This window comes from Mastomys coucha, unplaced genomic scaffold, assembly GCF_008632895.1.
Source record: "Mastomys coucha isolate ucsf_1 unplaced genomic scaffold, UCSF_Mcou_1 pScaffold1, whole genome shotgun sequence".
NCBI classification, from domain to species: Eukaryota; Metazoa; Chordata; class Mammalia; order Rodentia; family Muridae; genus Mastomys; species Mastomys coucha.
This window is the reverse complement of record NW_022196891.1, coordinates 81,765,543-81,775,316: the sequence shown is the minus strand read 5'-3', so window position 1 is coordinate 81,775,316 and position 9,774 is coordinate 81,765,543. Positions and strand designations below refer to the sequence as shown.

The window sequence follows — 9,774 nt, the reverse complement described above, 5'->3', positions numbered from 1 at the left end:
GACTGGCCCAGAACTTGATATATAGACCAGGATGGTCTCAAACTCAAAGAGATCCACCTGTTGCTGCCTCCTGAGTGTTGGGGTCAATAATGTGTACCTGACAATCTTCTTTTAAATAAAAAGATTTTAATTTATATAATTTACTTAATTATTTTAATATATATAATTATTTTAATTATGTATATGGGGGTGTGTTTAAGCATGTACATGCAGTTGCCTCTTCGGGCCAGAAGAAGGCCTCTGATTCCCTGGAGCTGGCATGGGTGCTGCCTGGCATGGGTGCTGGAAACTGAATGCTGGTCTTCTTCAAGAACAATACACAGACTTTTTTTTTAACTGTTTAACCTATTTATTTATAAACTTGGGTCTAAGATATATGAGACCTGGTCTGAAAAACAACAAAACCCCAAAATAAATGGAGGAAGTGAGACCAAAGAGTGTGAGTCTGAGAGGTTTTCTGATTTCCAGAGCAGATTCACGCGCTAAGGCTTTGGGTATTCCTCACTTTGGCGGGTCTCTAACCCTGAGTCTTACCCTCTCAGTGACCCCTCCTTTCTTCTTTCCCTGAGGGTCCGCAGGGTTGTCACTTCAGTCTGGAAGCTCCAGGTTGCAGGAACCAATACACAGACTTTTTGTTTGTTTGTTTTAAACAGTGTTTCCTTGTGTAACAGCCCTGGCTGTGCTGAAACAAACTTGCTATGTATCAAGGCTGGCTTAGAAATTCTGATCCTCATGTCTCTGCCTTCCAGGTGCCAGGATTAAAGGTGTGTGACATCATGCTCAGGGCTGGGGATCCCAACCTAGGGTGTCACGTGTGATATCATGCTCAGTATTGGGGGTTCAACCTAGGGTGTCATGTGTAGCCAAGCTTTCAAAGAGGAGAGAGGATGGATGTTGCTTAGGAAGACAGGGAACGAACAGTGTGTGGTGTCCACTGGCCCCTCTGGACTGAGGTGAAACCTGGCACCTCTGATGCAATGACATCATTAGGTATGACTCCCCACAAGTCCCTGCACAGGTGAGTACTCAGAGGCGCCCCTAGGAATTTGTTCTTTACTTTCTAGGATTCTTGGAACGAGCTTCTCATTGGAGATGTGGAACTGAAACGGGTGATGGCTTGCACCCGGTAAGACCCTTTCCTGTCGTTGGGGTGGGGGTGGGGTGGGGTGGGATCGTGGGTGGAGCCAGGGCCTCTCTGCTTTGTTCCCCGTGCAATGCTTTGTGTGTATGTGTGTGTGTCCAGGTGCCTTTTAACAACAGTGGATCCGGACACTGGTATCATGGACAAGAAGGAGCCTCTGGAAACACTGAAGAGGTACAACCAGGCACATGGGATCTGGGTGCCTGAGGAGCCACGTTCAACATTACTTGCCATGTTTAGTAATATGGGGAACAGTAGAAACAGTACACCCACACAGAGTGGGAGCTTTAGAGAACCCTGGCCACTAGGTAGCTGGTATGCCCAGGGCTCCATACTGCCTGTTCCTACGGGAGGTCTTGGAAGGTATCTCCAGAGAGTAGTGGGGATGAGGTGGGATAGGGGCTCCCACAAGGCACTGTGGGAGGTGTCCCTATGTGAGGCAAAATACCCCAGAGGAACAGGTTTGAGGACAGAAATGGTGACACACTACAGCTCTTATTTGTATCTACTTAACATCAGAGCAGTGGAGAATCTAGTCGTTTTTATTTTCCATGGGATGGAGGAGATGCAGCAAAGAGTAAGACAGGCTGGGCAGTGGGGAGACCCAGCCATTGCAATGTTGTCACTGTCAGCAAGTTTCCTTAGGCCAGGTCCTCAGTCTGTTCTGTTTTCAGCTTCTAGGTATTGAATCCAGGATTCTGTGAATGCTTGGCAAGTTCTTCCACCACTGAGCTCTGTCCCCGCCATCTTTTTTTTTACTTCTTATTGAATTTTCTTCTTTCCCTTCCCCCTCCCTTCTCCTCCCCCTCCTCCTGCTGCTGCTCCTGCTTCAATATGTGTATATATATGTATATATACATACACACACACACACACACACACACACACACACGCGCGCGCGCGCGTGTGTGTGTGTGTGTGTATGTATGTATGTATGTATGTATGTATGAAGCTTGTATGTGTATGGTACCCACATAGGCCAGAAGAGGGCATCAGATCCTCTGGAACTCCAGTTATAGACAGTTGTGAGTCACCACGTGGGAGCCAGGAACTGAACCTGGACTCTCTGCCAGAGCAGCAAGGGCTCTTTAGCATTCATTACCTTTTTTTTTTAAAAAAAAATTATGTATATGAGTATACACTGTAGCTATACAGATAGTTGTGAGCCTTCATTTGGTTGTTGGGAATTGACTTCTAGGACCTCTGCTCACTCCAGTTAACTCTGCTCACTCTGGCCCAAAGATTTCTTTATTATACGTAAGTACACTGTAGCTGTCTTCAGACGCACCAGAAGAGGGCGTCAGATCTCATTACAGGTGGTTGTGAACCACCATGTGGTTGCTGGGATTTGAACTCAGGACCTCTGGAAGAGCAGTCAGTGCTCTTACCCACTGAGCCATCTTGCCAGGACCTACTTTGTGTTTTGAGGCAGGGTTTCCCTAAAACCTGAGTGGTTTTGAACATGGTAAGCTTTGAACTTGTGATTCTCCTGTCTCAGTCTCTTGGGGTAGCCTGGACTATATAGGCTTGTATCCCTAGACATGGTTCTGGTACTCACATAGAGATGGGAAAAACTTAGATGCGTCTATGCGTAGGTCAGATAAAAAGACAAGGGAAGGGAACTGGTTGTCACCTTTCTGTCTTTAGATCTCTCCCTCACGCACTGCCCAATCTCTGACTTCCTTTCTCTCTGGTTTTGAAAGGTTCACGCGATTGCAGACAGGTCCCCTCAAAGCACTCTGGGTACTGGGGCTGGTTCTCTGCACTGTCAGAGCCCCCTCCCTTGGGAAGCTATGTTTGTAGAAAAGAGTAATGGAGCCCAAACACAGAGTAAGGGCAGGAAGCGTGGGAGTGATCACAGGAGCCTCCTGATCTTCTGCAGGCTTCTTACAGCCCGTCGGGCCCTAATTGCTTCTAATACCCAGGGAGACAGTGCTGCCGGCCTAGGTGTCTTCTCCTATCTCTCCCTGAGATTTAAAGTGCCACGGATATAGTGATTTATGCTCTTCCCGGGACAGGTGGTCATAAATCGAGCAAGGAGAGGCCCAGCTGCAGGGTATAAACCGCAAGCCGAGCTCGCAGCCCTTCAGCGGCATCTTGGGTATCGCTGATGCCCGGGAGGTGGCACTGCTCTGCACTGACTGTGATGGGCAGGGCAGCTGACCTCTCACCCACCTGCCTGGCCTTGCCTGCTGACTATAAGGTCGGCAGGAACGCTGGGCAAAACTAGACACTGCAGAGGATTAATCCAGCTAAGGACTAGTTCTGGATAGGCTAAGCTGAGGGAGACTTGTCTGCTCATGGGAAAGTACAATGAACGGATGAAATCACTCTGTTCTTTCTTAGAGGACTGGCTGAAGTGGGATATATATATATATATATATATATATCGCTAGGATTGGAACCCAGGACATTGTGTACAATCGGTGTGAGCATTCTGTTACAGTTCTGTCCCAACATGCTTAGGATCTTGAGGTTTCAAAGTTTTTTTTTGTTTTGTTTTGTTTTCTGTAAAGATTAATTTATTTAATTTTTTATGTGTATGGGTATTGCCTTCACGCATATATATGCGCACCACATGCATGCCTGGGGTTATGGATTCCCCCCCACTACAACTCAGAACTGCAGTTACAGACAGTTGTGAGCTTCCATGGGGTGCTGGGAATTGAACCCTGGGTTCTCTGGAAGAGCAGCTAGTGCTCTTAACTGCTGAGCCGTTTCTCTAGCCCCGCCCCGGCTTTTGTTTGCTTGTTTGTTGTTTTCTTTTCTTTTTGAAAAAGGGCTTCAGATAATTGGAATAAAGCGACTTGTATCATTTTCAATAGGTGGCACATTTTTTTTTTAAGGTTTATTTATTATTACATGTAAGTACACTGTAGCTGTCTTCAGGCGCACCAGAAGAGGGCATCAGATCTCATTACAGGTGGTTGTGAGCCACCATGTGGTTGCTGGGATTTGAACTCAGGACCTCTAGAAGAGCAGCCAGTGCTCTTAACCTCTGAGCTATCTCTCCAGCCCGCTCCTCCACATCTTGCTGTATCTATTTGACACTTGAGAGCAGGAGAAGCCAGAAGAACTTTCTAATCTCGAGGCTAGCTGCTTTCAATGACACTTAACCCAACCCCCCGGTGGCCCAGAGTGGGAACGCTGTCCATGCATCAACCCTTTGGGAGCTGCCATATGATGCTTCACCCAGAACCCAGCCCTGGAGATGGACAGTGAGGCCTCAGAAGAGGGGTGGACCTAAGGCTGCCCCTCGCTCTGATCTCCACATGGGGACTGGCTAGGGACCTTGCCTGTAGTCAAGCCTGGTCACTGGCGTGGGTACAGAAGACAGTGTGATGCACACCTGCTCCTTATCAATGCACAGCACTTTATAACTGACCAAGTGCCTCTGCTCACACTGTCATATAAGGACGGAGAGGTCTGGCTGGAGGGAGAGTTTGTTGATGGTTGTTTTCAATGCTGGGAGAAAACCCAGAGGCTCAAACATACCAGACAAGTGCTGTGCCACTAAGCTACAACGTCCAGTCCAGAGACCTCTGTTTAGAGTAAATGCCATCTCTTAGGGCCTCTTGCTGATCAGAGGAATTGCATGTTCTAGAGGCGCCAAATGAAATACATGAGATTTTTTTCTTTTGAAATATAATTTATTGCTCAGCATGGCAGCTGTTAGTAGTGTCCATACTTGGAGGTTGAGGCAGACAGCTTGGTACAATTCGAGGCTAACCTGGTCTACGTAGTAAGTTCCAGGTCATTCTGAGTTACGAAGTGAGACATTATCTCCAAATCTAACTTAATGGATTCTTTGATAATCTCACACATTTGTATAATCCACTATGGTGCTGTAGCTCAGGGGCTTGGGTTAAGGACCTCCATCTCATGCCGAGCACCTCCTAAGCTGGGCAGTGTGTCACATAGGCCCGCATATGCAACAGAGGTTGTATATATATTTATCCATATCTCTATCTGTATTTGATAGCAATATCAATAGATTTGTACAGATATATAGATATAGATGTAGACAGGTATAGATGCAGATATAGTTGTTAGAGATAGATAGATAGATAGATAGATAGATAGATAGATAGATAGATAGATAGACAGATAGATAGAGATAGAGATAAAGTCAGAGAAGATTCATTCATCAGAGAAGACTGATGGAGAAGGTTTGGTACACACCTCTTGCTATACCTAATTATGTCCACCAGAGGCCGCTCTTGACCTCACTTGGTCGCTCTCACCAGACACTAGGAACTGCCCAGGCTAAAGGTAGCTGTGTGATTGGTTGCATCTCTGGATTCTAACCAGACTTGGGGAGGATGGTTGCTCAGGAACATGTAGCTATGAAGAGCGGCATCATCCTTGATAGAGGAGGAGATGACTCTGAACTCCTGATCCTCCTTCTGGGCTCTGGTACCAGACTAGCAATTAGAGATGGGATTTTGGGCACAAAGGTTTTGCCTCTGAGACTCACCTGTGGAGCAAGGGTGTCCCACACTCCTTTTAAGGCTTGTAAAAGGGGTTAGCATGTTATGGGAAGTGCCTGATGCATATGCAAGCATGTAAGAGATGCAGGGAGTCCCTGAGATAGGTAGACTCCTCAGTCCAACCGTACAGAGCCTGGGAATAAGAGATGCCAAGCCACATAAACAAAGGCTGTCTCCCTCCCACCCCAGGCCCAAATGTCTCTTCCATCTCATGGCAACCCAGAGAGAGAAAAGCAAGAAGAGATACCTGGACTCATGGGTCTAAGGCTACTGCAGGCTATGACATGAGGAAACACTCTAGGCAAGCTGAGATAGCCCAGATTCGCAGCTTTATCCATCCATCGATCAATAGATTGATCCATCCATCCATCCGTCCATCTACTCCTTTCTTGATTGGCTTCAGTGTGCCAGGTTCAGGGATACAGTAAGAAGCTGGCAGACACACTGCTATCACAGGCTAGGGAGGGGTTGGGAGCTCCAGAGGAGACAAACTCAGCTCTTTTTTTCTTCATTAATTATTATTTTAATGTATTCTTTGGCAATCTCACACATTGATATAATACATTCTGATTCTGTAGCTCCAGGCCTTGAGTGCTAGCCTAGCTCACCAAAGAAAGATGCAGAGGTAGGAAGATCAATCGATCAAGAATAGCCTAGGCTATACCTTTTGTCCACGGCCATATGACCCTGAACATTTGGGATCCTGTTTGAGTCTCTATTCTCATCAGACATTTGTGTTTTGAAGAGTAGGTAGTGCCAAGTTTTTGCAAGGTAGTGTTTTAAAGGTAAAATAGAACAAAATTAATAATTTCAATAATAATTTGAGCCGGGCAGTGGTGGTGCATGCCTTTAATCCCAGCACTTGGGAGGCAGAGGCAGGCAGATTTCTGAGTTCGAGGCCAGCCTGGTCTACAGAGTGAGTTCCAGGACAGCCAGGGCTATACAGAGAAACCCTGTATTTGAAAATAATAATAATAATAATAATAATAATAATAATAATAATAATAATAATAATAATATTGAGGTCAGCTTAAGTGAGAAACTAAAAGAAGCTTTCCTGCTGGAGAGCTGCTGGGGGCAGGGTCTTACCATGGCATTCCCACATTGTGTATATGAACTCTCCATGGCTTCTTGAGTTTTCTGCCTAGCAGAGGTGCATATCCCTCCTCTGCCCCCCACCCCCACCAAGGTCTTGTTATGTAGCCAGGTTGACCTTGCACTTGATATCCTCCTACTTCGGTCTCCTGCCTGCTGGGATGACCACATCTAGGTCACACTATCTTTAAGGGTCTCACTTACCAACACTCTTATCCAGTCAACAAGCAGTGTGAGCCAGGGGTGACTGACAAGGCCCAGAACTGGGTGTAAGTGGGTAAGGGGAACTGGGCACACTTTGACTTCCCCAGGTCATTCTGTCCTATAGAACAGACAGACGTGTGGCCTGAACCTATAGGACAACACAGGGCAAGAGCAGAGAAATGATGAAACAGGAACTCGCTGCTGCCTTATGGGATTGTGGGCTTCTTCCCTGGAAGAGGTGACCTTTGAGCAGAGCCCTAGAGGAAAAAGTGGGATTCTGATGCATGGCGAAGAGGAGGAGGGGTGGTTAAAGGGGAGGAGGGATGGTTAAAGGGGAGGAGGGGTGATTAAAGGGGAAGAGGAATGGTTAAAGGGAGGAGGAATGGTTACAGGGGAGGAGGGATGATTAAAAGGGATGAGGGATGGCTATAGGGGAGGAGGGATGGTTATAGGGGAGGAGGGATGGCTATAGGGGAGGAGGGCTGGTTATAGAGGAGGAGGGATGATTAAAAGGGAGGAGGGATGGTTATAGGGGAGGAGGGATGGTTATAGGGGAGGAGGGATGGTTATAGGGGAGGAGGGATGGTGATAGGAGTTAGCAAGCCAGGCAAAGCACAGTGAGGAATCCTGCAGTGTTGCATGGGCACAGTCCGTAGCAGGAGAGAAAGGTTTGAGGAAGCTGTCTGGGGCTGGGTACAGGGCTTTGCACAGTATGTGGTAGAGCTATGGTGTTATTCTGTTTTTAAAAAAGAATTATTTATTTCTTTTATGTACATGAGTACACTGTAGCTGTCTTCGGACACTCCAGAAGAGGGCATCAGATCCCATCACAGATGGTTGTGAGCCACCATGCGGTTGCTGGGAATTGCACTCAGGACCTCAGGAGGAACAGTCAGTGCTCATAAAGTCCCGAGTTATCGCTCCAGCCCCTGCAGCGCTATTCTCCATGCGCTGGGGAACCAGAGAGGCTTTCCTAGTCAAAGAAGAATAAGATCAGAATGAAGTTGAAGGCAGCAGAGGGCTGAAGAGATGGCTCAGTGGTTAAAAGTGGAGCTGCTCCTCCAGAGAACCAGGGTTCAGTTTGCAACACCTGTTTTGGGTATCCCTAACTGCTTGTAACTCCAGCTTCAAGCAAGCCCTTTTCTGGCATCCTCAGCCCCAGCACACATGTGCTGGGCTTAGGCACATGCGGAGAAACACTAATACACTTAAAACAAAAGAAGCAAACCCTTTTCTTAAAAGAGACAGTCATAGAGGAGTGTCCACCATAAGCTGATGTAGGGGAAATGAAAAATGAAGAGAGCTGGCTAAGAAGTCAGAAGATTTGATAATGCAACTTCTCACATAGCTCTCGGCCATGTGGGTAGCAACACTGGAACAATGGGAGTGAGAGGAGGGAGCAAAAATCAAGTGATACCCTCCAAGGGCCTCTGCTCTGAGCAACCGTGGGCCAGGAAGGGAGAGATGCAGGGGAGGGGGTGAGAGTCTGGCCGTGACCTTGGACCAGGTGACACCATGGAGGAATTGTGAGATGAAAGGAAAGTTACAGGCATGTCTGGTGAGAATGGTAACTCACACAGGTTCCCATTATACATACTCAGGCATATGCTATTTCTTTTAATTTTAAATCTCTCTTAAATTTTAAGCTTTTTTGATTGTTTGTTTACTATTCCTGAGTGTTTTGCCTCCTTTTGCGTCTGGGTGCCACATGTGTGCAGTCCTAGCAGAGTCAGAGGAAGGGATTGGATCACATAGAGCAGATGTGACCCAAGTGTTACAATCAGTTAGGAGCCTTGTGGTGTGGGTGCTGGGAATCCAACCCTAGCCCTCTGGAAGAGCAGCCTGTGCTCTTAACCACTGAGCCGTCTCTCCAGTCCCAAGTACCTATTTCTTTTTCTTTCTTTCTTTCTTTCTTTCTTTCTTTCTTTCTTTCTTTCTTTCTTTCTTTCTTTCTTTCTTTATTATATGTAAGTACACTGTAGCTGTCTTCAGACGCACCAGATGAGGGCATCAGATCTCATTATGGGTGGTTGTGAGCCACCATGTGGTTGCTGGGATTTGAACTCATGACCTTCCGAAGAGCAGTCGGTGCTCTTCCCCACTGAGCCATCTCACCAGCCCAAGTACCTATTTCTTAATGTTGGAAGAGGGAATGTCCTTGTAGGGAAAAGCCATGATGAGGTCGCTTTGGGCCATCCTTGGTGCTTCCAACTGGCCTGTCACTCTCTGGCCCTCCCTAGGGGATGCTGGTCCTTTAGAACTGATCGGAACCTCGCTCTAGGCACAGCCCATTGGTTGAGCACCTGCTTCAGCCCTGACAAAGTCACACGGGGACCAAGTTCTTCCTGTCCCTTATGACTCATCATGGCCTCTTCCTGTTGCAGCTACCGTCTGTGTGACCCTTCGGAACAAGCGTTGTATGGAAAGTTACCCCTCTTTGGACAATATTTTGCTCTGGAAAATCCAGGGACAGTCAAAGTGGGAGACCCTGTGTACCTCCTGAGCCAGTGATGGGAACTGTTCGTTCTGGAAGAACAGATGTCTCTTAAAAAAAAAAAAAAGTTTTAAAAACAGACATCGCTTAAAAACGGTTCTTCAGCCCGTCCTTTGGATCCGCAAATTCCAAGTTTCTCTTCTTTCAGATTTCCTTCTGTTCCGATGTTTCCTGGGGCCAGTACACAAAGCAGGGAAATACAGCCTTGTGAACTTAGCAGGTCCCTGTTAAGTTTCTTGAAGAATGAAGGGATTATCACATTGCCCTGTTTATAATTACGGAGTCATTCTACTTCTGCTTGCCACTGACAGCAGATGTCTGTCATCTCGCTAGCCTTCTTTTGGGAAAGA

General features: G+C 46.9%; 1 protein-coding gene across 3 annotated transcripts in view; it reads left to right on the top strand.

Moving 5' to 3' along the window:
• Positions 1–9,774, top strand: part of Mtarc1 (mitochondrial amidoxime reducing component 1) — a 25,674-nt gene that overhangs the window by 15,395 nt on the left and 505 nt on the right. The window contains exons 5-8 of one of the 3 annotated variants that reach the window (XM_031337749.1): positions 1,065–1,126; positions 1,244–1,315; positions 1,816–1,822; positions 9,315–9,354. In XM_031337749.1, the coding sequence (XP_031193609.1) occupies positions 1,065–1,126; positions 1,244–1,315; positions 1,816–1,822 (141 nt within the window). In that variant the 3' untranslated portion in view covers positions 9,315–9,354. Of the gene's footprint in view, positions 1–1,064; positions 1,127–1,243; positions 1,316–1,815; positions 1,823–9,314 lie in introns of all 3 variants that reach the window. The other 2 variants (XM_031337728.1, XM_031337738.1) reach the window with 2 other exon arrangements.